Below are 27,305 nucleotides of genomic sequence, written 5' to 3'. Positions count from 1 at the left end.
AGGTTTAGGCTGGGGTACAGGAGTAGTGGGAAAGGGGCAAGAGGAGGTCAAGGATGAGGGAGACAAGAGAACCCAGGTGGTAGGACTGGCAGAATGTCCTAGAGAGACTAGTGTCCTAACAGTCCCTGGGGTCATCTACTAGAGCCTCCTGCTAGATTATATGTGTGTATGGATATACACATCTGTATGTGCACATATATGCATAAGTATACATGTGCATGTATATGTATGGGTATGCACGTGTAGGTTTGCATGTGTGTATAAATTCATTTGTGTATGTGTGATGTTGCTTGGAGACAAGGTGATGGTAAGCATCATGAGGGCAGGCATGGTTTTGCTTTTGTTTTTATATCCCCAGTGCAAAGAACAGGGTCTTACATGGAGTAGGTACTTAGTAAATGCTTGCCGTTGGTGGTGACCTCTAGGGAAACTCATGCCTTTTATCCTTTGATTTCAATATTCTTATTTCCCAGAAGCCTTGGGACAATGGTCTTATAGGTCGGCAGTACAGAAGGGAGAGATTCTCAGAAGTGGAAGGTGGGGGATGCTGGGAGGGGAGGGGCCTGGGTAGGACTGGGTAGATGTGTCCCAGTGACCCACCCCAACTCCTTGTCCCCATCATGGATGGGGCCATGGTCACTCCCCTCTCCTCCCAGCCCCAGGATGGCTACCTCCCTCCTCCCTCCTCCCATTTCCAGTTCCCCTGCCAGTGGCCTGAGACAGGATGTGGCTGGCTATCTCCCCAGTGCAGGCACTGGCCGGACAGGCTGCTACATTGTTCTCGATGTGATGCTAGATATGGCTGAATGCGAGGGCGTTGTAGACATCTACAACTGTGTCAAGACGCTCTGCTCTCGCCGAATCAACATGATCCAGACGGAGGTATGGTGTGCTTTTGGGTGTGTATGCAGGGGAGCATATCCTATTGCCCTGACCAGCATCCACAAGGAGTCCCACTTGGCCCTGCTCAGTGAGGGCCTTTAATGGTCTCTACCCTGTGAAAGCTCTAGTCATTGCATCAATGAGCAATTATTAAGCACTTACTGTGTGTCAGCCACTGTGCTGTATTCTACAGATGCTAAAACAGAGCAATCCCTCCCCCAAAGAGCTCTCCCATCATCCTATCTCTTTCTATGTTTCCAAGCAGAATTATGGGACTTGCCCATGGTATGTTGGGTTGACCCAACCTAGAATAATGGAAAGGAGTCTGGGCAAGATTTAAACTCCCCCGTCCTACACCCTCCCCACCCTCCCTTAGGAACAGTATGTCTTCATCCATGATGCAATCCTGGAGGCCTGCCTGTGTGGGGAAACTACTATCCCTGTCAGCGAATTTAAGGCCACCTATAAAGAGATGATCCGAATTGACCCCCAGAGTAACTCCTCCCAGCTGAGGGATGAATTTCAGGTATGTGGTGTGTGTCTGAGTGTGTGTGTGTGTGTGTATGTGTGTGTGTGGTAGGCGGGGAAGGACCAATTAGGAATGAATGGATTGAGGCTTCCCAGGAAGGAATTATAAAACTAGACGCTAGGAAGGTGTCCTGGTACCTGGACAGAGAAGCATTGGGATAGAGGCTGTGAGACCCCCTCATTTGGGAACCTTTAAGAAGAAGAGAGATAGTCCACCCCTCTGATCGCAGTCCCCCTTTCCCCACAATTCTGGGCTGGTTGGTACATGAAATGGAAGTCAGATGAACTGGATACCTGGATACTGGAAACCCCTTGTGATTCTGTGAGTGGGTTAGGAAGTAGCATTCAGGGCTTGGGGGCACTCCCAGTTGGCTGTATCTCTGCAGCTGAGCATCTGCTCACCCCAAATCTGTTCCCATAGACTTCTGGGTCCCTTAACCCCCAAGGCAGCCTAGGTTATGGATTGTTATATAGTGGTGGGTATGAGCTGGGTGGGCTAAGATGGGAAGCATGGGGTGGGAGGAGACTCAATGAGAGTTCCTCCTTCCATCTTTCTCAAGGAAAGGTTTTCTTTGAGTTTCCCTTCAGTAGGGGAAGAACTGAAGGGTCAGGTAATGTGTGTTCTAGGCATTAGGTTGTTTTGTGACTTTGGGTAAATCGTGCATCTGCTCTGGTCCTCAATTTCTTCATTTGAAAAGAGGGGAGGAGAGGAAAGCATTCTGGAAATTCTTTGGTTCAAATCCAAAGGAATGCTGGTTCAGTCCTTCCTTCTCTACCCTCTTGCAGACCCTTAATTCAGTGACACCTCCGTTAGATGTGGAGGAATGTAGCATCGCCCTTCTTCCCAGGAACCGGGAGAAAAACAGAAGCATGGATGTCCTGCCCCCTGATCGCTGCTTGCCCTTCCTCATCTCCACTGATGGGGACCCCAACAACTACATCAATGCAGCTTTAACTGATGTAAGAAGACTGGGAGGCACTGGGAGGGAAGGGGGATGGTCCTAGAGCTTTTCTCTGAACCACCACCCTGGATTCCTGCAGCCCAGGCCCTGACCTTTTCTCTTTTTTCCTTTTACCTCTGAAGCTCTTGATTCTGCCCCTTTACCACATTTTCATCCCCTTCAATCATCTGGGCCTTTAGGGTATGGATATAGGCTGCTGTTGATGTGAAAACAATCTGGGGGTCTTAGTGGACTGCAAACTCAGTACGAGTCAACAGTGTGACATAGCAGCCCAAAATACTAATTCAGTCCTTTGCTCTGTGGTTGGTCTTTTTGTAAGAAAAAACTAGGTGAGTAGAATGCTGGGCCTGGAGTCAGGAAGATCTGAGTTCAAATCTGGCCTCAAGCACTTATTAGCTGTGTAACCCTGGGCAAGTCGTTTCACTATTGTTTGTCTCCGTTTCCTCAAATGTAAAATGGAGATCACAATAGCATCTACCTTCCATGGTTGTTAGGAGGATAAAATGAGATAATATTAGGACAGTGTTTTGCAAATCTTAAAGCATATATAAATGCATGATGATGAGGATGAAGATGAGGATGTTGGACGATGAGGATGGTTTGCCCTGGTCTGGCCAAATATGGAGTATTGTGCCTTGTTCCAGGCATCCCATTTTAAGAAGGATGGTAATTAGCTAGTATATTTTTCAGAGGAGGGCAGCCAGGGTGATCAGGTCAGATGAGGATCAGTTAGAGGGGCTGAGGAAGGGAGGAAAAGGTTTAGTGGGAATGCAACAGCTACCTTCACGCATTTGAGGGGTGTCTCTCATTCTGCTTGGCCCCAGAAGGCAGAATTGGAAGCAATGTGGGCAAGGTTGAGAGAGATGAATATAGGCTACACTCAAGGAAAACCTTCTTACCAATTATAAGTGTCCCAAAAGTCTAGTGAGCTCTCTGAAGATGATGCATTCTCCTTCCCTGGAGGTTTTCTAGTAGAAGCATGAAGGAAACAGAAGCAATAGCGGGTAACAGTGGATGAATGCCAAGCTCAGAATAGCGCCAGGAGGGCCAGGCTGGTGAAGAGAGCTCAAGACAACAAAAAAGTGGTACCTTGAATCTATATTGGGGAAAAGAGGAGAATCCAAGAAGAGCTGACCGGGATGGATGGGGCAGTGACAACCTGTAATAGCAGAGAGAAGCTGGATTTTGCTTCTGTTTTCTCTGTCAAGGAGAAGGAGGTTCTGTTGGAGGCACCCAGAATGAGACAAACGGTGGTGAATGTCCTGAGGGTGACTCTCCCCTTCTATTCACAAGAAGTTCCAGAGAGGGGACTGAGCTTTTGGGCATGTGGGTAGGGAGCCTGGCCTCTCCCCTGGCTGCCTGGGTGTCCTGAGCCCCTGTTCTAGGTCGGCCTTCAAGTTATGGAACCAGAAGCTTGGACCCTTCAGTGCTGAGTCAGGGGCCAAGTTTCCTAAGGTGTTGAGTCAGCCTGAAACAAAAGCTTACTTAATAGGTCCCGCCCCATCCTCTTTGGTCACAGACCAAAGCAAGGGCAGTGTGCTTGGATTGTTGCAGCCAACCTCAGGACTACTGGAGCCCAGGATGGCTTGATCACAATCCATTTAGAAACCTCTCTGAAATATCTTCCAGTGCTCTGAGGGAGACCTGGGGGGCCGGGCTGCCGGGAGAGGGGGGTGTGTGTGTGTGGCAACCTCAACCATAACTGCCTAGCTCTGGCTAGCCAGACCCTTAGAGAAAATTTTTAAGAAGATTCCCTCCCTATCAGGGGCCAGCCCCAGTCATTCGAGTCTGGGGATTGGTTGGAGGAGGTGGCCAGGCTGGGGGCAGACAGTGCTTGGAGGAGGGGTATGTTCATGCCCTCAGCCCTGGGGTTCAGGTAGGTGTCTAGCACAGGGAAGGCTTGAGGATGGGGGAGGGGAACCACAAGAGGCACCCACAGTAAGAGAAGCTTCCTGGAGACAGAGAGACTGTGAATGAGTTTGGGAGCCTGGAGGGAGGAGAGAGCAGGGGAAGAAAAGGATGAAGAACTCAAGTTGGTTCTGAGCTTGGTGTGGCTGAGACTTGGGAGGCTAACTTCTTGGATCTCTCTCAGCTTCTTTGATCTCCTCTTCCTCTTCTGCTTGTCTTCTCCTCAGGGAAATCTCAGCCTGTTCTACCTTGTATCCCAAAGAAACTGATGTCAGCTTGTAAATTAGGTATTTTGTATCTATCTTTATCTATCTATCTCAATTAGGTATTGATTACAGCAGGTGGGGCTCTTCTGGACTAGACAGGACTGGGCTAGGTTCAGCTTTGTAGAGAATAGGTTCCCCACTCTCTTCTCTCTGGTCTGCACCTAAAGCCTATTAACTTCTTCAGCATCCAGAATGGGAATCATGTCTGGGCCTCAATCCTCCAGGCAGGAGTGGGGAGCCTGGAATCTATTTCCAGCCCTTCTGACCCTTCCCCGCCAACCCATCCCAGTTCACCTGTAGGCCTAGCTCTGGACGTTATCTAATCTGGTGGGCTAAGGAACCATCCCAAAGACCTATCCTTGGAGGTAGTTCTTTTGGAAAGCTATGGACTAGTTCTCTCTTGGATCAAGTTCCATGTCACTGAAAACCGATATCTATTCTTGGTTTCCTCTTGGACCTCAGAGAATTTCCAACTTGGTCAAGTGGCTTGGAGTGCAATTAAGAGTTTCAAGTGATAGGAAAACCCAGTTCCTCCCATGGATCCCTGTTTGAATACACATAGAAAGTTGTTCTCATCCCCACTCCTGTCCGAGAGTCTTGATTTGGCATGAAATCATTAATGTGAGAAAATTCAGGTGAGTTCCATTCCAATTTAACATAGATGGTTCATAGACTGGCTATGTACTCAGGCTTGTGGGGGACACAGATATTAAATTCTTCCAAGGTATCCTGCCTTTCAGAAGCTTGAAGCCTTCTTCAAATATTTGAAAGGCTATCACATGGAAGAAGGAATATACTTGTTTGGCATGGCCCCTGTGGGCAGAACTCATAGCAATGGGTAGAAGTAACAAAGGGGAAAACATAAGAAGAAACACCCTGACAGAACTATTCAGAACTCTCCTTAGTAGACTGAGACATATGGCGTCTTTTGTAATTGACTAGGAGGGTGGGGTGCAGGGGCAGGAGAGCTCTGCCTTTGTATCTGTAGGACCCAGATCTCCTGATGCCTGGCCCTGTGATCTTTTCAATTCCTCCTTTTCTTCCCACTGCTGTTCTTTCTGGCACCTCTCTTCTTTTGTTTGTTACCCTCTCAAGGGCTGGGAGCTGTTCCAGCTTAAAACAAAAATCCTATGCCCCACTCGGCTAGCATATTTCACAAATGGGCTGAGCCTTTAATAATAACAATAGCTTGTATTTATACAGCACTTGGAGATTTGCAAAATGTTTCACGATTATTATCTCATTTTCCCTCACAACAACCCTGGGAGGGAGGTGTTTTATTATCCTCATTTTATAGATAAGAAATTGAGGCAGACAGCCATTAAGTGACTTGCCCAGGGTCACATGTCTAGTAAATTTCTGAGGCCATATTCTAACGCAAGATCTTTCTGACCCCAAGTCTGGCTCTCTATCCACTACTCCATCTAGCTCTCTGCTTAGGCCAAACAGTGCCTCCAGAAAGAGCTCCCAACTAAATCTACAGGATCGTAGGTTTAGAACTGGAAGATAACTTTAGAAGCCATTCAGTCCAACCCCCTCATTTTACAGATGAAGATGTTGAGGTAAAGAGGGGTTAAGGTTATGCAGGGAGGATTTGAATACAGATCTTTCTAACTCCAAGACCAGCATCCTACCCACTATGGCATGCTGCCCTTGGTTACCTCAAAAGGTTTCCCATGAATTTAGCTGTCCATGGTGCTAGCCTGGGAACCCTTTACGGGGCTTTGCAGACTTGGGATTGCTCTCTAGCTGATGGAAAACTGTAGGAGCTGACTTGGGTCCACCACAGAAGATTACTTGGGAATCTAGACAATATCGTTCCAGGCATCTCAGAATCCTCTGTGGGGTTCCCAATTTTGTCAGCATTAGGGGGCACAGAGTAGTTTAGAGGACTTCCTACAGGACAGCAAGAAGCTGTAAAAAGAGAAATGTTTGTTCAGTTGAATTAATAATAGTGATAATCACCAGCATCACCAGCATCAACACTTATTACCCTATAAATGCACATCTAGTGAAACTAGGAAACTTGAAGAATAACGCCTTTTAAATTGCCATAGGTGTCAAGGAAGATGAGGGAAAAAAAGTGTTAATTTACAGCTGGTAATGGATCTTTCCCCAGTACTTGTTAGAATATGAAACTGAAGTAAATGTCATATGTTGAACTAAGCTGAATTAAAGGTGTTATTACATCAAGGAACTTAAGCTGACTTTTGCCCAATGAAAGAAATTGGTAATGGGGAAGCCCGTGAAAGAGACGCTTTGTAACCAGGTCAAGAAACAGCCATATCTGAACTTTTTAAGACATGAACTTTTTTTTTATACTTGGTTTTAACCTCAAGTTCAGGACATTCAGGGCCTAGCATATCACCCCGGACATAGGAAATGTTTGATAAATGTTTGTTTAATTGGATGGAATACAGGGGACTAGCAGGTAGGTGTTTTTTAATAAGTTTGCTGGTATTTGTACCAGCTGGAAAAAAAAAAGTACTCATGATGATGATTGCCTCTTAGAATCCCAGATAGGCTTGACAAACTAAAGCGATGGGCAGCAGTCAATAATATGACGTAGTAACAAATGTAAGACCCTATGCTTGGGTTTAAAAAATTGATGACCCACCAAATCCATCATAGTGGAAGAAACATCAGTAGTATTCATATGGTAATGGTTAAAAAAAACCCAAGGGTATATAACCTAGACTAAAGGGAGACACAGTAGCTGTCCTTAAATTATTGTGGCACCAACATTGTTCTATATGGCCCCAGAGGGCAGAACAAGGGGCACAGGGGTAGATTTTGACTTAATGAAAGGAATCATTTCAAAAAATTTATTCCTTTCCAACAATAGAATGGTCTGCCTTATGTAATAGCGAGCCTTCTAGTCCTGGGAGGGTTCACATAGACAAGTGAGATGATTACCTATTAGGGATTCTGTCGAGTGAATTTCTTGTAGGGTAAGAAGTTGTGGTTAGGGTGTGTTCCATGTGTTAAGAATTTGGGACTAGATTACCTCTGAGATGCCATCCAACTCTGAGAATCTACGTCCTAAGGGCCCTTCTAGCTCTGAAATTCTGTATTCTGTGTTCTGAGGTCCTTTCTAGCTCTGAAATTCAGTGTTCTAAGGTTCTGTGTTCTAAGGTCACTTCTACCTCCAATATTCAGTGTTCTAAAGTCTCTCCTAGCCCTGACATTCTATATTCTAATATTCTATGTTGTGAGACTCTTTCTACATCTGAAATTTGGCATTCTCAGATTCTGTGTTCTAAAGTCCCTTCTACCTCTAATGTTCTGTTTTAAAGGCCCTCCCAGCCTTGACATTCTGTATTCTAACATTCTATGTTCTAAGATTTGAAACTTGGTATTCTAGATTCTGTGTAACAAGGTCCCTTCCACTTCCAATATTCTGTTTTAAAGTTCATCCTAGTCCTGATATTCTGTTATAAGGCTCCTTCCAGATCTAACATTCTATGCTCCAATGCCCCTTACAGTTCCAATAGTCTATGTTCTAAGGTCTCTTCCAGTTCTGAGATTCTATGGTTCCTTTGGGGCTGCGCCCAAGGCTTCTCTTTATGACTTTTGTGTTGAAAAAGACAATCCGTCTGTTTCTCAATCAGGCCTTAATGTTTTCTATATGGAAAATGGGGCAGCTGATGCGAGGCAGAAGAATCTAGCTATGTGTTACAGCTGGCCTGGAATGAGCTCCTTGGGACTGGGTGGGAGGAACTGCGTGTTCATTTTGAGGTGCTTCAGAGGACTGAGGGGCTGGGCTGACCGATGGGTGTTGGACCTTCCCTTCCCCTGCAGAGTTACACCCAGAGTGCGGCCTTCATTGTCACCCTGCATCCACTGCAGAGCACGACCCCTGACTTCTGGCGCCTGGTCTATGATTATGGCTGCACTTCAATCGTCATGCTCAATCAGCTGAATCAGTCCAATTCTGCCTGGGTGAGTGTGTTTGTGGGGAGGGGTTGATTGATTTGCCTCATGTCAAACAGCTAGTAGTTGTAGGAGTCAGGACTTGAACCCAGATCTTCTGATTACCCATCTGTTACTCTTTTCATTGCTCCACACTACCTACTTTTCTCTGATCACAGGGTTTAGGGTTTCTCAGTTAGCTGAGTCTTAGGGGGAGGGTATTTATTGGTTTTGGGGTCCTTAAAGGGCCCATGGGGAGGAGGGGAGGAGAGCTGAGGGAGCAGACAATATTGATCTCCCAGCCTGGTAAAGATGTCCCCAAGACTGAGCAGAGGTAAGCTGGACCTTGAGGACAGAACTGGGCCAAAGCGTGAGCCCTCATTCCTGCTCAGTGGCATGGGGAGCCTTGGATCTGGGGAGGTGCCAGATGTGTGGGGAGGGCTTCTGAACAAAGGGAATGGACCTTAGGACATGGGATGTTCAGTCCTCACCCACTGACACCAAAATGGATTGAAAAACAAAACAAAACAAAACAAAACTCCCACAGCCAACATAGTCCTGTTAACAAATCCATAACTAGGGTTTGGTGATCAGGGCTTTTCCTAGGGCTGAAATCTAGAGGGGGTGTTGACAACTTTTTTAGTCCTTTAGAATTGTAGAATCCACTGAGTTCAGCATCTTATTAGCAAGACTAATTAATGTTTTTCCCCCCCTGTTTTTTATGATAAGGGATGACTCTTTAGGTCGGGGAGGAAGTATATATTTAGAAATAAAGGTGATATAAACCTGAAGCACAATTATTTAAAATGAGACTCTGTCAGAAGGGACTTCATCCCCCATATGGCCACACCCTGGATTAGCTGCTTGTCTGCTGTGTTCCTCCCTCCCCAGTGGTTTCCCTAGAAATGGCCTTCCAATTGCCCTAAGTTCTTTACCATCTTCCCTCCTGTCTTCCTAACTGAACTCAGGGCATTTGGTATCACTTGCTGGGGGTGCGAAGGCTGCTGGTTATGGCTCTGTTCATTAACTCCGATGGGAAGTGGGCTTTATATAGAATTAAGTTCATGGGCTTTTAACAGATAGCAGAGGAGACTTCATTAACTGAGGGATTTTATGAGTTTTGGTTCGCAGTGGACTCCAGGCAGATTGAGTGATCTGGTTGTAGCTACCCATGGCATGTGCTCTGCTTCTCTTGACCATCGATGCTACTAGGAATAGGGGAGGGATTACAGAAGTGGGTGCCCCCGTCCCAGTCTGCAGAATTAGGGCTCCAGCCTGGGCTGGGGTGCTGGTGTGCTGAGATGGAGTCCAGGCTGACTCGGGAGCCAGGAGACCAGCTTCAAGCCCCAGTCTCTGGCTCTAACTGGCCATGCAACCCATCGTAAGTCCCTTAGTGAAGGGCGAGGATTGCACTTTGCTAAGAGGGGAATTGGAGAGCTTTTTACTTATAACTTTTATTTCTCCCTATTTGTCTGTGAGCTTCTTAAAAGCAGAGACTGTTGTCTGCCTTTTTCTTTTTTTTATCTTCAGCACTTAGCACAGTGCCTGGCATATAATAGGCACTAGAGCTGGAAAGGACACACCAATGGTCATCTAGTCCTCTCTCCTTGAATTTTTAAAAAATTAAAAATATTTTTATTCCTATCTTTTGTTTTTCCATCACATTTGTTTCCATACATACCTCACTTCTTCTCAGAGAGCCATCCCTCATGACAAAGAATTTAAGAAAAAGAGGAAAAAACAAAGGTAGTTCAGGAAAGCTCATACTTTAACTGAGTCTGATGGCATATGCAGCATTCCACACCCATAGCTCCCCACCTCTGCAAGAAAGGGAGGGAAATACAATTTCCCCTCTTGCTTCTGCTATCCCCTTGTATGAATCTATGGCAATGTATTTGCTAGTGACTGACTTGCTGAGGAAAGTGTAGACACCTGCATTGCTGTGGTGACCCCACTTCGTCTACAGTCCACCCCCACTCCTAGGCCCCTGCCCAAATTATAGGATCATAGATTTAAAGCTTGTAGGGACCTCAAGAGACCATTTAGTCCAACCTCATTTTCCAGATGAGGAAACTGAGGCCCAGAGAGTTTAAATCACTTGCCCAGGTTTGCGTAGCTAGTCAGACAGGATTTGAATCCATGCCATCCTGATTTTAAATCCAGTGTTGGAGCCACTCTGACTCCTGCCCTTGGGTTGATTAGTTTCTGGGCTGAGTTGGATTGTCGATACTCCCTTATCCTCCATCCCCCAAGCCCAGCCCAGCCCAGCCCAGGGATGGGACATCAGAGGCATCCATGGAATTGGACAGTCTTGTGTCTGGGCAAAGCCATGTGAGGGCTGATAGGAGAGAAGCGAACCTTTCTCTCTTGGTACCTTTGTGTGCTTATCTGGGTCTGGGGGGTGAATCTATGGGCAGCTAGCTGTGTGTGTCTGTGCAAGGCTCATGGGTTTGGCCTCTGTATATAGGCATGTGAGGCAGTGGGTCCATGTGCACTATTCTTTGTGAAAGGGTGAAGGTGTCAGGTTGCCTGTGTGTTGGGATGGAACCATGGGTCATTGTGTATCTGGGTGCATCCTTGTATGTGTGTGTATGTTGGTGCACGTGTATAGACCGTGTTGGTGTGTATGGGTGAATGTTACTGTGGCTCTGTGCATATGTGAATAGTTGAGACAGTTATCCCACAAGCATTTATTAATGGCTCACAATGTGCCAGGCACTGTGTTAAGCTGCCAAGGAGCTCACAGTCTAATGAAGGAGACATCATGCAAATAACCAGGTACATGTAAGATATATACAGGGCAAATGTAAAGTAATCTCAGAGGGGAGGGCACCAGTAGCTGGGGGGCAGAGGGGAGACCAGAAAAGGGCTCCTGAAGAAAAGGTGTGTGTGTGTGTAGATGTGGGTCACTATGGGTGGGAGCGCTGAGGCCCTCACTCCCAATCTGACTGAACCCCCCAGCCCTGTCCCCAGTACTGGCCAGAGCCTGGTCGCCAGCAGTACGGCCCCATGGACGTGGAGTTTGTGTCTGGCACAGCAGACGATGACCTCATTGCTCGTCTCTTCCGAGTTCAGAACCTCACTCGGGTAAGTGTGCCAGGGGTGTGTGTGTGTGTGTGTGCGTGTGTGTGCATGCATACAAGCAGGACTTAATTATCAACTAATTAAACTGAGAGGCATTAGGATTCCAGCTCCACAGATTGAATTTCCCTATCATTATCATGAATGTGCTCGAGGCCTGGCTGCTGGATTGGGGTTCTCTCTTCCCCAAGTCCTCCTGCTGCTCTCCTTTTCATGTCATCCTTGTGCCCCCGCCCCCTGCCTGTGATGTCCGTAGTGTCCTCCTCCCTCTCTGCTTTCAATGCCCCCCATTGCCTAGCCTTGGGATACTGCTGTTCTCTCGTCCTCTCCACATTCAATGGGTCTCATCCTCCTGTCCCCCCAGCCCCTGCCCCTGGATGCTGAAGGCCCCCCCCCCCATTCTGCTGACACTGAGGTATCCTTGTTCTCTTGACCTCTGGGTCCTCTATGCCTGATATCTCCTCAGTCTCTTACCTTTAATTTCTCTCATCTCCCTGACCCCCAGATCAATCAGTCCCTGATGGTCTCCATCCTTTTCCCTTTGATGCCTTGCACCCCGATGTCCTCCCTGATTCTGATGCTCCCCATGTTCCTGCCCACAACGTCCCCTCATCACTGATGCCCCATCCCCTGGACCCCGGTGTCCCTTTGATTCTGAGGTTCCCTTATCCCTCTGTCAGGGATGCTTCCCATCTGCCTGCCCCCTCTGTCCTCCCTGACCCCTGCCCTTGCCCTCCCTAGCTGCAGGAAGGACATCTGCTGGTACGACACTTCCAGTTTCTGCGCTGGTCTGCATACCGGGACACGCCTGACTCCAAGAAGGCCTTCCTGCACTTGCTGGCTGAGGTGGAGAAATGGCAGGCTGAGAGTGGGGAGGGGCGGACCATCGTGCATTGCCTGTGAGTGACCTCAGGGGCTGGAGGGGGCTGGGCACTGAAAACCAGGCTGCCACTGGGGAGCAGCATATATTAGAACTCTGGGCCAGAGGTGGAGTTGAGGGTGGTGACTGCAGAGCTCCTGGCTGGGCCTCGGGACCCCTCTCTGGGGCCTTGAGAACTGGCCCTAGAGAGGCCCTGGGGCTGAGTCCTCTGCCACTTAATCCCTGGGCGACCGTGGTCTCTGGGCCTCAGTTTCCTCATCTGTTAGATAAGGGGGTTGGACAACCTGGCCCCTGGAGTCCTTTCTAGCTCGAAAGTTCAGACATACAGATAAATCATGTGTCAGGCTCTTCTATTCTGCTGAGCCAACAAAAATGTTTCACCATCAGTATGTGCTGACCTCTTCAACCACTCCCTCCCCCCTCAGCCTGGGGGTGCTGCATCAGCCTCTTTCACAGCAGGGCCTGTCTAGGGGCACTGAGGGGGACAGGAGGGGGGAAGTTAACAGACAGGGAAAAATGCCAGTTCACCAGGGGTATGTGCTTGGAGGTGTGACGGAGGGAGTTCCTTCTGTGGGGTGCCAAATCCTACAGAATTCCCAGCTTCCCCTAAGGCAAGAATTCTTAACCTGAGATCCATAGACCAAGATTTCAGAGGGTCTGCAAACTTGGATGGGAAAGCAATTACATCTTTATATTCACTAAACCTAATTAAAATTTAGCATTTCCTTCAATTAAAAAAAAAGACCCTACAACATTCTGAGAAGGGGTCTATAGGCTTCACCAGACTGCCAAAGGGGGCTGGGCCCCAACAAAAGGCTGAGAAAATCTTGTCTGGGGAGTCACCTCCATGGCCCAGGCAGGACAGATGCTCCTCTAGCTGAAGATGGGCCCAAAGAATTGGATCTCTGTCCTCATACCCAACAACGTTCCTGGTTGCCATGGAGGTGGGGAGAAGCTTTCCTGGTGGGCTGTAGTCTTTTGGCCACCTTGGGACAACTATCCTGCCTTGGCCTAGGTAGACTGGCTTGTTCACCTTAGCTTGGTGCTTGCTGGTGGCTGAGTGTCAGGGTTGTGGCAGAGAGAGGAGTGGGAGGGAGGATTCTCTGGAATGAGAAGCCCAAATCGCATTTGCCTGGGTTCCCTTTATTCTGTACAACTGCTACCTTTTGGAAAATCAAGGCTCTGAAGGGACTCCTCACCTGGGAAGGAGACGGAGAGGCCATAGACTGTCCCTGAGAAGGATGGGACATTGTGGCTGAGGGAGTGAGCACGACCCGGGCATGCACATGTACGCCTGCTACTCACCGATTCCTCCCTACCTCTCAGCAAACATTTATTAAGCACCTACTATGTGTCAAGCACTTTGTTAAACACTGGAGATACAAGGAGAAAGATGAAATAATTTCTGTCATCAAGTAGCTTATGGTATACACACACACACACTTACCCAGCCTATGATTTTATTGATGTAGGAATCTCCTGGTAAGGAACTCCCGCTACCAATTAATTTAATATTTTCCTTCTTTTGATTATTTGATTAATTTGTTCTGTCGATGGCTTATTTGTACCTAGTCATTTGCATGTTGTCTCCCCCATAGACTGAACTCCTTGACACAGAGACTGTCTTTTGCCTTTCTTTGTGTCCTCCATGTTAGGGCATAGTAGGAGCTTAATAAATGTTTATCGACTGACTGATTTGCTGACCATTGTAGATGGGCATCTGTTCTGTGACAAGTTAGGTGACTTTCTCAGGGTTACATGACCAGTGTGTCAGGACTTGAACCCAGGTCTTCCTGACTCCAAGGTTAGCTTCTCTATTCGCTCTACCATACCGCCTCTGCACATATAAATAAATGCAAGACAGTTAGTGGAAAGAGCAAACATGGTGAATGGGATGGGGTGATGGTGGCGGTCAGGAAAGACCTCTTCTAGGATGTGGCTCTTGAGTTGGACCCTGAAGAAGCTGATGATTGAGGAGGGAGAGCCTTCCAGGTGTGGCCACACCCTGGGTTGCTCTTTTTATGCATGGGTCTTTTTCTTTCTGTGTGTCTTTCTGAGATTTCTGGCTAGCTCTGTTTCTCCATCTCCCATCTCTGTCTTTGGGTGTCTCTGTCTCTAGCAGTATGTCTCGTCTATCCCTCTGGGTATCTCTGGGGACCTTCCCCCTCAAAAGATGGGCCTTCCCCCTCTTGACAGGAATGGAGGCGGCCGCAGTGGTACCTTCTGTGCCTCCACCACGGTCCTGGAGATGATTCGCTGCCATAACCTGGTGGATGTTTTCTTTGCTGCCAAGATGCTGCGTAACTACAAGCCCAACATGGTGGAAACTCTGGTGAGTGGGCCTCCTTGTGCCTGGTGCCCTATCCTTCCTGTGGCCAACACCCTACTCATTCCAACCCAAGTGTGCCATCCATACCTTGTGCCCAACATATCATCTATCTACATCCTATACGCATCTATACCACATGCCCAGAGCCCTGTCCTTTCCATAAATGATGCCTTACCCCTGTGCCCAACATACCAAACACCCTGTCCACTCCATTCTCAATATTCTGTAACATATGCCTAGCATCCATCCATTCTGGTACCCCATACCTAGCGTCTCATCTGTGCCTAATGCCATGTCTATTCCATTCCTAACAATTCATTCACACTCCATGACTATTTTATCACCATGCTTAGCGTCCCATCTGTTTCATGACCCATTGCCCATCTTTACCCTGTACTCAGTGCCCTGTCCCTTTCATACCTCATGCCTGCTCTCCTATCCATTCTACCATGCCAAGTCCAGCATCCTCTCTATTACATGCTTATCCCATGCTGGGGGTTTTTCTTCTGTACCCTATGTTCAGCATCCCATTCATTTTAGCCCCACACTCTTCCATGCTACATTCCCTAGCCATTATAAATTCTATGCCAAATTCCCTGTTGACTCCAAACCTAGTGCCCCCATGATTAGAGCCTATTTAATACCCTGTTCCCAGTATCCCATCCATTTTATACATCATCCCACCCGTACTCCATTTTCAATCCCTGTCCATTATATATCCCATGCCCAGAATCCCATCTGTGTTCAATGCCCTGTTCATTCCCTGTTAATGCCCCCAGACTTATCCCTTGTCTATCCTTGGGTGGCATCTCACAGCTTAGTGACTGAGAACTCTAGGATGTCAAGCTTCTTTTCTCAACCTTATTTATTTATTCATTCATTCATTCATTCATTCATTCATTCATTCATTCATTTATTTATTTATTTTTGGCTGGGCAATGGGGTAAAGTGACTTGCCCAGGGTCACACAGCTAGTAAGTGTTACGTGTCTGAGGCCGGATTTGAACTCAAGTACTCCTGAATTCAGGGCTGGTGCTCTATCCACTGCGCCACCTAGCTGCCCCTTTTCTCAACCTTTTTAAGAAAGCTTCCTGTCTTGATCTCTTTTCCCTGGGACAGTGATATGTTGGGGAATGGAGTATGTAGGCAGATGGGCAGAAAAGTCCCTGCTAATAACTCACCACTTCTTCCTCCCTCTCTCCCTCCTTCCCTTATAGGAACAGTACCATTTCTGCTATGATGTGGCCCTGGAATACCTGGAATCATTGGAGCCCAGATAGCGTGAGACATGCTAAGTCTTGGAGGGGAGGGGGCTCATCCCCCAGGGGCTGGCCCTCCCATCACCTGCTACCCCACCTACAAGTGAGAACCCTGATATGAGGGGATGACCTGGTTGCCCATTTGCCTGCCCTAGGTCACCCTGGCTCTGACACTATCCTGTCCCCTCTCCTCTTAGGCATAGCCCCCATTCAGTGGCCCTTGCAGAAGTGTGAGGGGGAGGCCCTGTAGATAGGATGTGGCACTATGCTGGATTGGGGTTTTCTCTAGGTCAGTCCTGGTACCTGGGAAGGTTTTAGGGACCAAATGGAGGGGGCAGCTGGGGATGGAGCCTTCCAGTCCCACTCCGGCTCATATAGGCCTAGGAAAAGGCCTTCAGTGCTGTTAGGATGGGACCACAGAGCAAAGAGTGGGCATACCAGGATGGCTGTTTCAGATCCTGGAGGGGATAGGGGTTTGTTAACTACAGCTACTTTGCCCTGAGATTGAATTTTTGAGCCCATGATGGAGCTGGGCAGCCCTTGAGTGAGAGAGAATTTAGATCATCAGGAAAGGGCCTTGCAGAGGTTGTAGCTGTCTGAGTCCTTCTGGGCTTGGGAGTACAAAGGGAAGAAGACTGATTTAAGGCTGGTGAATGGGTGGGGCTCGGGAATCTGGCCAGGTGCTCCGTTAAGAGGAGACGGTCCTAGCTATGACTTCCCAGTAAGGGGTAGTAGTACCCAATGGTCTTTTCCACCATAGACTTGGTAGGCTCTAATGAGTGAACACTAACCTTTTCCTTGTGTCTGAGAGGTCACACCCTCTCCTCCTTGACCCCCCAGTGACCAGTCAGCCCATCTGGCACTGATCTACCCCCTTCACCTACCCAGGCCAGTTGATTTCATTGGGTTGCTCATCTCCTGCATCCCCCAGAATGCTTTTTCATGACCCAAGGGGTGCTGGCCCTCTAACCCCAAACTTCTGTGAACCAGATGCCAGATGCCTGACCCAGGGGATGCTGAGAGCTCCCCAACCAGTTTCCCTTTACCCCGATATCTCCAGCCCACCGTGTTCTGAGAATGAAACTGACTCATTACCCTCTCCTCGCTCCTCCTTCACTCAGAGTTTTGTCCTCGCTGGCCCAGCCAGGCCCAGCCCAGGCGAGTGACAATCTGTAAGGCTGAACTATAGACCACCATGGGGAATGGGGAGTCTATGGATCCCTCGTGGGTGCTTACTGAGGGTAGAGGGAAACAGCAGCTTGTGCTGGAGCACCAGAACATGGGTGTTTACTTGCATGTCTGGGTGATCCCAGGAGCAAGGATGCATATGTTTCTTTTCTTCTTTTCTTTTGCGGATGGGGACAAGAAAGATCTTTTCACAATGGGGCAGGCCACATCCCCATTCTGTGCCTCAGTTTCCCCATCTGTAAACTGTAGATATGACTTACTGACCTACCTCGCGAGGGGCTGTGGGGAGTCACAAGCTGATGTTTGTAAATCGCTTTGTAAATAAAAGAGCTCTCTGAATGCCATGGATTGGATCTGTGTGTGCCTGCCTTTCCTACTTTATGACCCCGGGAGGTTGTGGTGATGTGTTGGAAAAACTGCTGAATTTAAGTTTCAGGGGGTTTGGGTTTGAACCTGATTATGCTACTGTGTGACCTTGGGCCTCAACTTTCCTCATCTGTAAAATGGGCAGCATGCATTAACTCCTACTTCTAAGCTTTGAAGCTATGAGTCTGTGATTTCAGTGGGGTATTGGGAGGCCAGTTGTTAACCAAAGATCCAAGCATCTGGCCCTATAGCTAGACATTTCTCCCAATTAGCAGTCCTAGAGTTCTATAGGCCAGGGTAGGGGTACCGAAAGTCATCCCAGATTCCAGCTCATGGTGAGTCTTTGGCTCTGAGTAGCTAAGATGGCCTATTGAGGACATGGCCCCTTTGAGTACTTCAATCGTGGCTTGGCACCTTGGAGATGTTGCCTGATATGGGGGTGCCCCAATGTTTCCCTTTATCATTGATAATTCTCCCACCAAGTACCCTTCATAGGAAGGGACCACCTGGTATGGCCTTCCACCCCCTGCCAGTTTTTTTTCTTGGTATCTCTCCTGAATAGTTTCACATTAGGGAGCTGGTGGAGGGGGCATGGAGGAGAGTCAGAGCTGCAGAATGAGCCTGAATTGGCACCCATGCACCAGCACCTCCCGTCTGAGGTCCCTGCTCTGCCAGAGACACAAAGAACAAGACCTTTCTCCTTAGGACTGAAGGAAAAGCATACTCCCAACATAGCAGGTCTGACCACCAGACACTGTAGGGACACAGGGCCTCTCCAGCTCTGTCTCATGAGCTCTCAGAGCCGAAATGAACATCAGAAACATTCAAACCCAGTACTTTTGGCCACAGCAACTCATGAACGCTCTATTCTAAGAATGGAGAAGTTGAGATTTGTGTTGATGCCATTTATGTTGATGTTATGCTGACCCCAATAAAAGCATGCATCTTTGCAGTATGGTTCTATCTCGGTTGGCCATGATGGGGATAAAGCAGCTAATGAGTCCAGCAGTGTCCTAAGTGCACCTTTCATACTGGATACTTCTGCTGAACTGCTCAAGTTCAGCCTGTTTTTTGACTGGACCTTAAAAAGTTATTTTATATTTTTCAATGAACAAAAATCCATTTTCTTTCTCACCTTCCCATGAGAGAGAAAAAAAAACCTTTATAGCAATTATATCTAGTAAAGCAAAAATGATTCCTTTATTGGCCATGTCCAAACAATATACTTCTCCATCTGTACCCTGAGTCTATCCCTTCTGTGTTGGGAGGTGGGTAGCATACTTCATTATCTTTAGAATCATAGTTGGTCTGAATTGATCAGAGTTCTCAAGTTTTCAAAGTTGTTTGTCTTTAAAGTGTTACCGTATAAATGGTTCTCCTGGTCCTGTTCACTCTGTATCAGTTCATACAAGTCTTCTCAGGATTCTCTGAAATCCTTCCATAATTTCTTACAGTGCAATAGTCTTGTATTCCATTTACATACCATACCTTGTTCAGCCATTCCCCAAATGTTGGGCACCCCTGCCCCCTTACTTTCCAGTTCTTTCATAGCACAAGAAGAGCTTCTTTCTGTACTTTTGTATCTTAAAAAAATAGTGTATTCTAGTAGTTAGAGAACCAACCTTGGAGTCAGGAAGACCTAGGTTCAAGTATGACTTCTGACAAGTCACTTAACCTCTGAATGCACCCCCCCCAGAGGACCTGGGTTCAAATCTCAGCTCTTCCACATGCTTTCTTTGTAACCTGAGGCAAGTCACTTAGCATGTTTGGACCTCAGCTTCCTCATCTTTAAAATAGGGAGGGGGATTTGGACTCAATGACTTCTAAGGGCCTTTCCAGACTGAAAATATACAATCTATGTGATTATACATTATTAGGAGTTGCCAACTTGTATTGGTGGAAGGAGTTTCCATGCCAGGAGTTCCCTACATCAATGAAATCATAAGACTAGAGGAAAAACTCTCCTATTTGTCTGTTTATCCTCATTCTCCCTCAGTTGCTTCATCAGTCAAATAGGGATATTTTTGCCACACCTCTCACAAGCCTTGAAAAATGACTTACTATGCTTCTATGCCAGGTTCTATGGGGAGCACAGGAGATTTCAGACAAAATCCTTATTCTCAGTCTTAATGGGGAGTCAGGACTCATCCATATGAAACAGGGAATGGAAAATAACAGCACATAGTGAAGGTTTAAGGGATGATATATAGAAAGTAGCAGCTGTTAGAAGCCAATGAAGGGGCTTGGGTAGGACTGGAAGGGAATAGGAAGAAAGGAAGGAAACAAGCGTTTATTAAGTGCTTACTACATGCCAAGTGCTGTGTTAAGCACTTTACAAATGTCTCATTTGCTCCTTATGACAATCCTGGGAGAGGGATATTATTATTACCTTTGTTTTACAGTTGAGGAGACTGAAGTAAGCAGAGGTTAAATGTCTCGCCTTCTTTCCCAGCTGGTAAGTATCTGAAGCCAGATTGGAACTTGGGTCTTCTTGACCCTAGGCTCAGCGCTGTGTCCACTGTGCCACTGAATTGCCTTTAGGCAGCTAGGATTTGCATTGATAGAGAATGGGACCCCTCTTAGTTGTACTGGTGGTGGTGGGTAGTGGGGGAGATATTTCTGGTTACAACCAACTTTTAAGGGGCTGAAAGTATGGCTTTGTTCCCTCCCTAGGATGCCAAGCTGGCTGAAGAGGCCTCCTAGGATGCATTCTTTGCCACTAGTAAGATATCTGCCCCGGGATGGGGGGTGTTTACCTCCTTACCTTTCTGTACCAGTATCTCAAAGAGCTGGTGTTATCTTTCTGTTCCATGCCCAGACATGGGGACATAGGGTTTACTCACATTTCAACCCTCCGGCTACCTGGAGAGAGTCATGATTGAGTGGTGATGGTTTGGCTTAGCTTTTGTTGTTCAGTTGTTTTTGACTTTTCACGACCCTACTTGGGCAAACATACTTCAGTGATTTGCCATTTTCTCCTCCAGCTCATTTTACAGATGAGGAAGCTGAGGCAAATAAGGTTATTAAGTGACTTGTCCATGGTCACATAGCTAGGAAGTGTCTGAGGCTGGATTTGAACTCAGGTCTTCCTGATTCCAGGCTCAGTGCTTTTTATTCTATGGCACCAGCTAGTTTCTTTTGGGGTATGATGAAGGGGAGAAGAGTCAGAATAATTCCTTCAATACTAGTACCTGGGTAGTATAAAGCAGCTGGAGGGCATAGTGGATTGAAGAGTGGAACTGGCATCAGGAAAGTTTGAGTTCAAATCCTGTCTGACCCTAGTGCTACGATCCTAGGCAAGTCCTGCAATTTCTCTTAGCCTCAGATTCCTCATCTGTAAAGTGGGGATATTAACAGTACCTACCTTGCAGGTTTGTTGTGAGGAGTAAATAAGAGAATATAAGGAAGGTGTTTTGCAAATCTTAAAGGGCTATCTTAACACTATTCTTATGAAAGATTACTATATGACATTTTACACACACACACACACACACACACACACACACACACACACACATTATAGGGCAGTTAGGCAGTGCCATAGTGGGTGGATGGAGCACTAGGCCTGAAATCAGGAAGACCCATCTTTCTGGATTCAAACTGGCTTTATATACTAGCTGTATGACCCAGAGCAAGTCACTTAACCCTGTTTGCCTCAGTTTCCTCATCTGTAAAATGAGCTAGAGAAGAAAATGGTGAAGCACTCCAGTATCTTTGCCAAGAAAACCCCAAATGGGGCCACAAAGAGTCATACACAGTGGAAAACAACAACCAGAATTGTTATAATGAAGTGTTCAGGCTATGCATGCTTCACTCTCAGTTCCATTCCTCACTCTCCTGACTTCTCCACCTCCCTCCCAGCAGCTTTCTTACCCTAGAGAAGCTTCTGCTCTATGGCCCTCTCTTCTGATTGGTGAATTCCTGGCCTGGACCATGACTCCCAGCTCCACTCCTTACTCTCTAGATTTAATCTCCCTGCTAGCACCTGGCTGGCCTAATTGTAGGCATCTTCTCCCATCCCCTGGCTTTCTAGAATCTCTTTACGTTTTGTTTTCCCCCTTTGTGTAAGCTTCTTGAAAGTAGGTACTCTATTTTTTGCTTGTATTAGTATGCTTGGCACTTTGCACTTGGCACTTCTGGAACATAATAAGTACTTAATTAATGCGCTCTCTCTCTCTCTCTCTCTCTCTCTCTCTCTGCCTGCCTATCTATTCTATCTATCTATCTATCTATCTATCTATCTGCCTGCCTATCTATCTGTCTATCTACTTATTTATCTATCATCTATCTATCTATCTATCTATCTATCTATCTATCTATCTATCTACCTATCTCCCTCTGTCTATTATCTATCTACCTACCTGTCTTCCTTTCTATCTCTATCACCATCTATCCATCCATCTATATCTATCCATTCATCCATTTATAGCCACCTATCCATCTATATATCTATCTATATCTATCTGGTCATCTATGTATATCTATCAGTCTGTCTATCATGTATTGTCTCTCTATCTACTGATCTCCTTCCTGAAGTCCATGAGGGAAGGACCCTATTGTGCTTTTCTGATCCAGAAGATTACAACCTGAGAGCCAGCAAGGCACATTGGGAAGAACATGGGATTTAGAGTCAAAGGTTTCAGAACTTGGCCCTGCTAACATTTACCTGTATAACTTTCAGCAAGTCACTTCACTCCTGTGGGCCTGATTCTTCATCCATAAAATGAGTGGAATTGGATGAGGTGATGTCTGAGGTCCTGTCCAGCTCAACCTCTGTGATTGTATGATCCTGCCATAATTAAGGCCATCCCATGGAACACGTCTGGAGTTGCCTGTCCTGGTTCTGGATGACGTCTTATGGCTTAGCTCTTAGCCTCTTGGGGGACGATGAGCTGCTGGGCTGCTTTTGGCCCAAATGGTTCAGTGCTGAAGGGTATGGGTGATTTGGAATGATAAAGCACACTTCCTGCCATCATTGGCTGCTGGTTCAGGGTAGCTGATGACTGTTTACAGGTCATTGTCTTTCTTAGCCTCTCCCTGGTGGAGAGTAGTATGCTTAGTCTCTAGTCTTCCAGTGAGGAGTTGGGGGACAGGTGGTGATTCCTCCTTCCATCCTATTACAGCTCCCACATGGAGCATAGATTCAACCAAGTGAGCTTGTGCCTGGGGTCCTGGCTGCCTTTTCTACTTTGCTCCCTTTCTTGAGTAGGTTATCAAACATTGTTTTCAAGGTAGACATTTATAGGCTTGAAGGTGTGCTTGTGATTTTGAGAGGTCTTCAGGTCTTGAGTTCTTTTGTATCTGAGCTGACTTGGAGGCGTGGGAAGGAGTCACTGGCAACTACTTTAGCAATCTTGGAAGAGACAGCCAACAAGACCTAATCATCAATAAGAAAATGGGCCCAAATCTGGCTTATTTTACCAGAGAAATGGAATGACAGTTGTTTGGACAGTGCAGAGACAAGATGAAATGTGGCCATATCTATCAAGTGCCACTAACTGCTTTCTGTTCTGATGAGGCTGGTTTAAAAATCAGACTCCCAAGAGACTGCAATAATAATTATAGCCTAAGCTGTTGAATTCTCAAGTTATTCTGTCAACATGGAAGTTGTGAATCTTTTGCATTTTAGCATTTCTTTTGTGTAGAAGAAATAAATTCCTACTCCATATCTGACTTTTATTGGACATTGAGCATCTCCATCTTTTATGGAAACCCTAGATATGAGCCAAAATATGAACTTTAAATAATTGTCCCTGAGGGTACTGTGGTGAGGGCATCTAATGAGCTGAAGAGTATGAGAAAAGGGAGCCTAGCCCTTCTGTCATTAGAAGTCAGGTTCCCTGAATTCACATCAGAAGGGTGTCTTGGAGAGTGGGAGTGGATGCTGTCTGAGCCCAGCGGTGGTTGTTTATGTTAAGACTATGACGAGTAAATGAAGGAAAAAAATTGTTAAGCACTTACTTTGTCCTAGCTGCATTAAGTGCTGGGGATGCAAATATAGTAAGTGAGATAGTCCCAGTCATTAAGAAGCTTGCATTGTGATAGAAGGAGACATATAAGGGAGTGGTGACCACAGAAGGGAGTGTCTGGAGAGTCAAAGAACAGCGAGTGGATCCATGGGGCACCCTTTTCAGAAGTAATGGTAGTACTGATTTGATTACTGTGTAAGAGTGCAGAGAGCAAGAGGCGGAAGGCTTGTGTTTGTGTGCTGGGGGTGTGTGGCAACTTAGCAAGCAAAGGGCAAGATGGTCTGCTATATGGGATGTGAAATGCGAAGGGGAAGCAGAATCTGGCCTGGCACCTAGGGCCCGGTAGATATAATAGGCAAGGGAAGTTGGAACTTGGTCATCAAATAAGAAGTCATCAAGATCCTAGGGCAAGAGCTCCAAAGATGAGAGGGGCCCTGGATGCTAGAACTCTCTGATGGAGGGTCTTGGCCCAGGTGGGAGAAACAAGGCTGGGGCAGCAGGCAGATTGCCAGGTGGCCTGGCTGGTTGGCCAGAGAGGATGTGAAAGTGGACATATGGTGGCAGGGTGAGATAGGTGAAGAGCTTTGGGCTGGAAGTCAGGGAACCTAGTCCTACCTTACCACTAACTAACCCTAGGCAAATCACTTATATGTCTAAGTCTCAGTTTTCTCATCTGTAAAAAGGGGTGTTTGGACTAAATGATTCTTAAAGTCTCTTCCAGCTCTTTAGATTCCATAATCCTTCCTTCATTCCTTTATTCCTTTTCTCCTTCCCTCTCTTATTCCCTCTCTTCTTTCCTATTTCCCATCCTTTCTTCCCTTCCTCTCTCCCTCCCTCCCTCCATTCCTCCCTCCCTTCATCCTTCCTCCTTCCCAATTAATGGGCATCCCCTCAATTTCCAATTCTTGGCCACCACAAAAAAAGCTGCTATAAATATTTTCATACATGTGGGTCCTTTTCCCATTTTTATGATCCCTTTGGGATACAGACCTAGAAGTAGTATGGCTGGGTCAAAGGGTATGCACAATTTTATAGTCCTTTGGGCATAGTTCCAAATTGCTCTCCAGAATGTTTGGATCAGTTCACAACTCCACCAACAATGTATTAGTGTTCCAATTTTCCCACATCTTCTCCAACCTTTATCATTTTCCTGTTTTGTCATGTTGGCCAATCTGATAGGTGGGATGTGGTACCTCAGAGTTGTTTTGATCTGCATTTCTCTAATTAATAGTGATTTAAAGCATTTTTTCACATGGCTATAGAGAGCTTTAATTTCTTTCTCTGAAAACTGCCTGTTCATATCCTTCGACCATTTATCAATTGGGGAATGACTTGTGTTCTTATGAATTTGACTCAGTTCTCTACATATTTTCAAAATGAGGCCTTTATCAGAGACATTGGCTGTAAAAATTCTTTCCCAGCTTTCTGCTTCCCTTCTAATCTTGGTCGCATTGACTTTGTGCAAAACCTTCTCAATTTAATGCAGTCAGTGTCGTCCATTTTGCATTCCATAATGTTCTCTATCTCTTGTTTGGTCATAAATTCTTCCCTTCTCCATACTGCTCTCTCAGTTTGATTATAGTATCAGCCTTTATATCTAAATCATGGAACCATTTTGACTTTATCTTGGTATCGGGTGTGAGATTCTGGTCTAGGCCTAGTTTCTGCCATACTCTTTTCCAGTTTTCCCAGCAGTTTTTGTCAAATAGTGAGTTCTTATCCTGGAAGCTGGAATCTTTGGGTTAATTATATAGTAAATTACTATAGTCATTGACTGTCATGTCTTGTATACATAACCTATTCCACTGATCCACCACTCTAGTAGTTTTGATGATTGCTGTTTTATAATACAATTGAAGATCTGGCATGGCCAGGCTGCCTTCCCCTGCATTTCTTTTCATTAGTTCCCTTGGTATTTTGGACCTTTTGTTCTTCCAGATGAATCTTGTTATTATTTTTTCTAGCTCTGTAAAATAATTTTTGGTAGATTGGTATGGCACTGAATAAGTAAATTAGCTTAGGTAGAATTGTCATTTTTATTATATTAGCTCTGCCTACCCATGAGCAGCTGATATTTTTCCAGTTATTTAGATCTGACTTTATTTGTGTGGAAAGCGTTTTGTAATTGTGTTCATATAGTTCTCCTCTTGACTTCTTAAGTGAGTCTTCCTCAAGCTTCTATCCTCAGTCATCTTGTTTTTTTCCACTCTTCTCCTTGGTGATCTCGTTTGCTGTCTTGGCATCACCTCTTTGTACATGATATCCAAATCTATCTCTCCAGCTCTGACTTGTGTCCTGCCTTCTAGAGCTTCAGTTCCAACTGTCTACAGGATGTCACCTGGATGTCCCAGCACCACCTGAACTCAATGTATCGAAAACCAAGCTTGAAACATGGGGAGACTTAAATGAATTGAGGCAGGAAAGCAATTTACCCAATGACTACAGCAATGAAGACAAAAAGAACAACAAACCGTAAATCCCAACACTGTAGAATTATACTGACCAGGCTTGACCCTGAAGGAAAGATGAGGAAATATTCTTTTTACCTCTTGTGGTGGAGGTGGTGTGCTGCGCAAAAATCATGCTGGGATTTTGATTCAGAAGATCTGAGTTCAAATCTCAGCTCTTCTACTTATTACTCGCGTGATCCTGGGCAAGTCACTTGCCCTCACTTGGGGATCATCTGTAAAATGAGAGAATTTGTCTAAATGATCTTTGAAGTGCTTATAGCTCTACCTCTAAAATCTTGTGCCTTAATGCATGTTTTGCTGACCTGCACCCAGCGAGGAGCAGGCCCAGTGAAGTCTGGATGTGAGAGGGGAGGAGTTTTGTTGAGTAGAGACAGCTCTGGCTGTCAAGAGTTGAGTTGTGGGATTGAATGAAAGGGAACAGAAACCTGTATGTTGATTCTGGGGGTACTGGTGCCCTCCCCAAATTATGAACTGAACATGGCTATCAAGCAGCTCCCGGAACCTGTCTTAGGGGTGTCATCTTGCCTAGAGTCAGAGGGATGGATGAGATGACCCCTGGAGGAGATTTCTATGGTTCAGTAGAAGTGAATCGAAGGAAAACAACTGAGGAATGCATGCTGACAGGGCCCGTCAGGGCTGTCCTGTTAGATACCCACTCCCGCAGGCTGACAAGCTCACAAATTCCAGGCTTCATTTGGAGCCAGTTACTGTCCAAATATTGTAAAGTGTGATGACTGTAATTATGCCCGGCAGCAGAACGACTGTCCGTTATTCACTGAGAATGGCGGAGGGAGGACCTGCCACCTGTCAGGCTCAGAGACAGGGGCTGGGGGAGCTTTATGGAGGCAATGGCTCAGGAGTGGATTCTCTCCTCCTGTTTACCTCTGGTTGGGCTCTTCCCCAGCTTCTAACACAAGCCTGACTCTGGAATGATCCTTCCCTTCTCTATCTGGCCATAGAGAAAATTAAAGAGCCAGGTATGATTAACTCATTGGGGTTTCTCTTTAGTTGAATGTGCTTTAACTTCCTCTGCTGACATCATCCCTCCTGTCACCGACATGATTTCTTCTTCCACTGATACCATCACGTCCTCCATTGTCATGTTCAACTCAATTCAACAAATATTTAATTGCCTTCTATGTGGAAGACATGAAAAACAAGGTAGCCTCTGATCTCAAGAGGCTTATAATCTAAAGGGAGGGGGTGTTTAGGTGGGAAGGTGTGCCCCAAACGTGTAACAACAGAGCACAGGTGTGGCTGGAAGGGCGCCACCCTGTGGTGTGTGGGTGCTCAGCATCATTGGT

General features: G+C 46.3%; 1 protein-coding gene across 2 annotated transcripts in view; it reads left to right on the top strand.

Moving 5' to 3' along the window:
* The window catches only part of PTPRU (protein tyrosine phosphatase receptor type U), a 105,097-nt gene extending 87,549 nt beyond the window's left edge, over positions 1–17,548 (top strand). The window contains exons 23-30 of one of the 2 annotated variants that reach the window (XM_020983356.2): positions 747–882; positions 1,259–1,408; positions 2,197–2,370; positions 8,348–8,488; positions 11,420–11,545; positions 12,281–12,438; positions 14,616–14,751; positions 15,966–17,548. In XM_020983356.2, the coding sequence (XP_020839015.2) occupies positions 747–882; positions 1,259–1,408; positions 2,197–2,370; positions 8,348–8,488; positions 11,420–11,545; positions 12,281–12,438; positions 14,616–14,751; positions 15,966–16,028 (1,084 nt within the window). In that variant the 3' untranslated portion in view covers positions 16,029–17,548. Of the gene's footprint in view, positions 1–698; positions 883–1,258; positions 1,409–2,196; positions 2,371–8,347; positions 8,489–11,419; positions 11,546–12,280; positions 12,439–14,615; positions 14,752–15,965 lie in introns of both variants that reach the window. The other variant, XM_078145518.1, reaches the window with a different exon arrangement.
* The last annotated feature ends 9,757 nt before the right edge of the window (positions 17,549–27,305 follow it).

This window comes from Phascolarctos cinereus, unplaced genomic scaffold (genome assembly GCF_003287225.1).
Source record: "Phascolarctos cinereus isolate Bilbo 61053 unplaced genomic scaffold, phaCin_HiC Scaffold_726;HRSCAF=1367, whole genome shotgun sequence".
NCBI lineage: Eukaryota > Metazoa > Chordata > Mammalia > Diprotodontia > Phascolarctidae > Phascolarctos > Phascolarctos cinereus.
The sequence above is the reverse complement of the archived record's forward strand: the minus strand, read 5'-3'. Positions and strand labels throughout refer to the sequence as shown.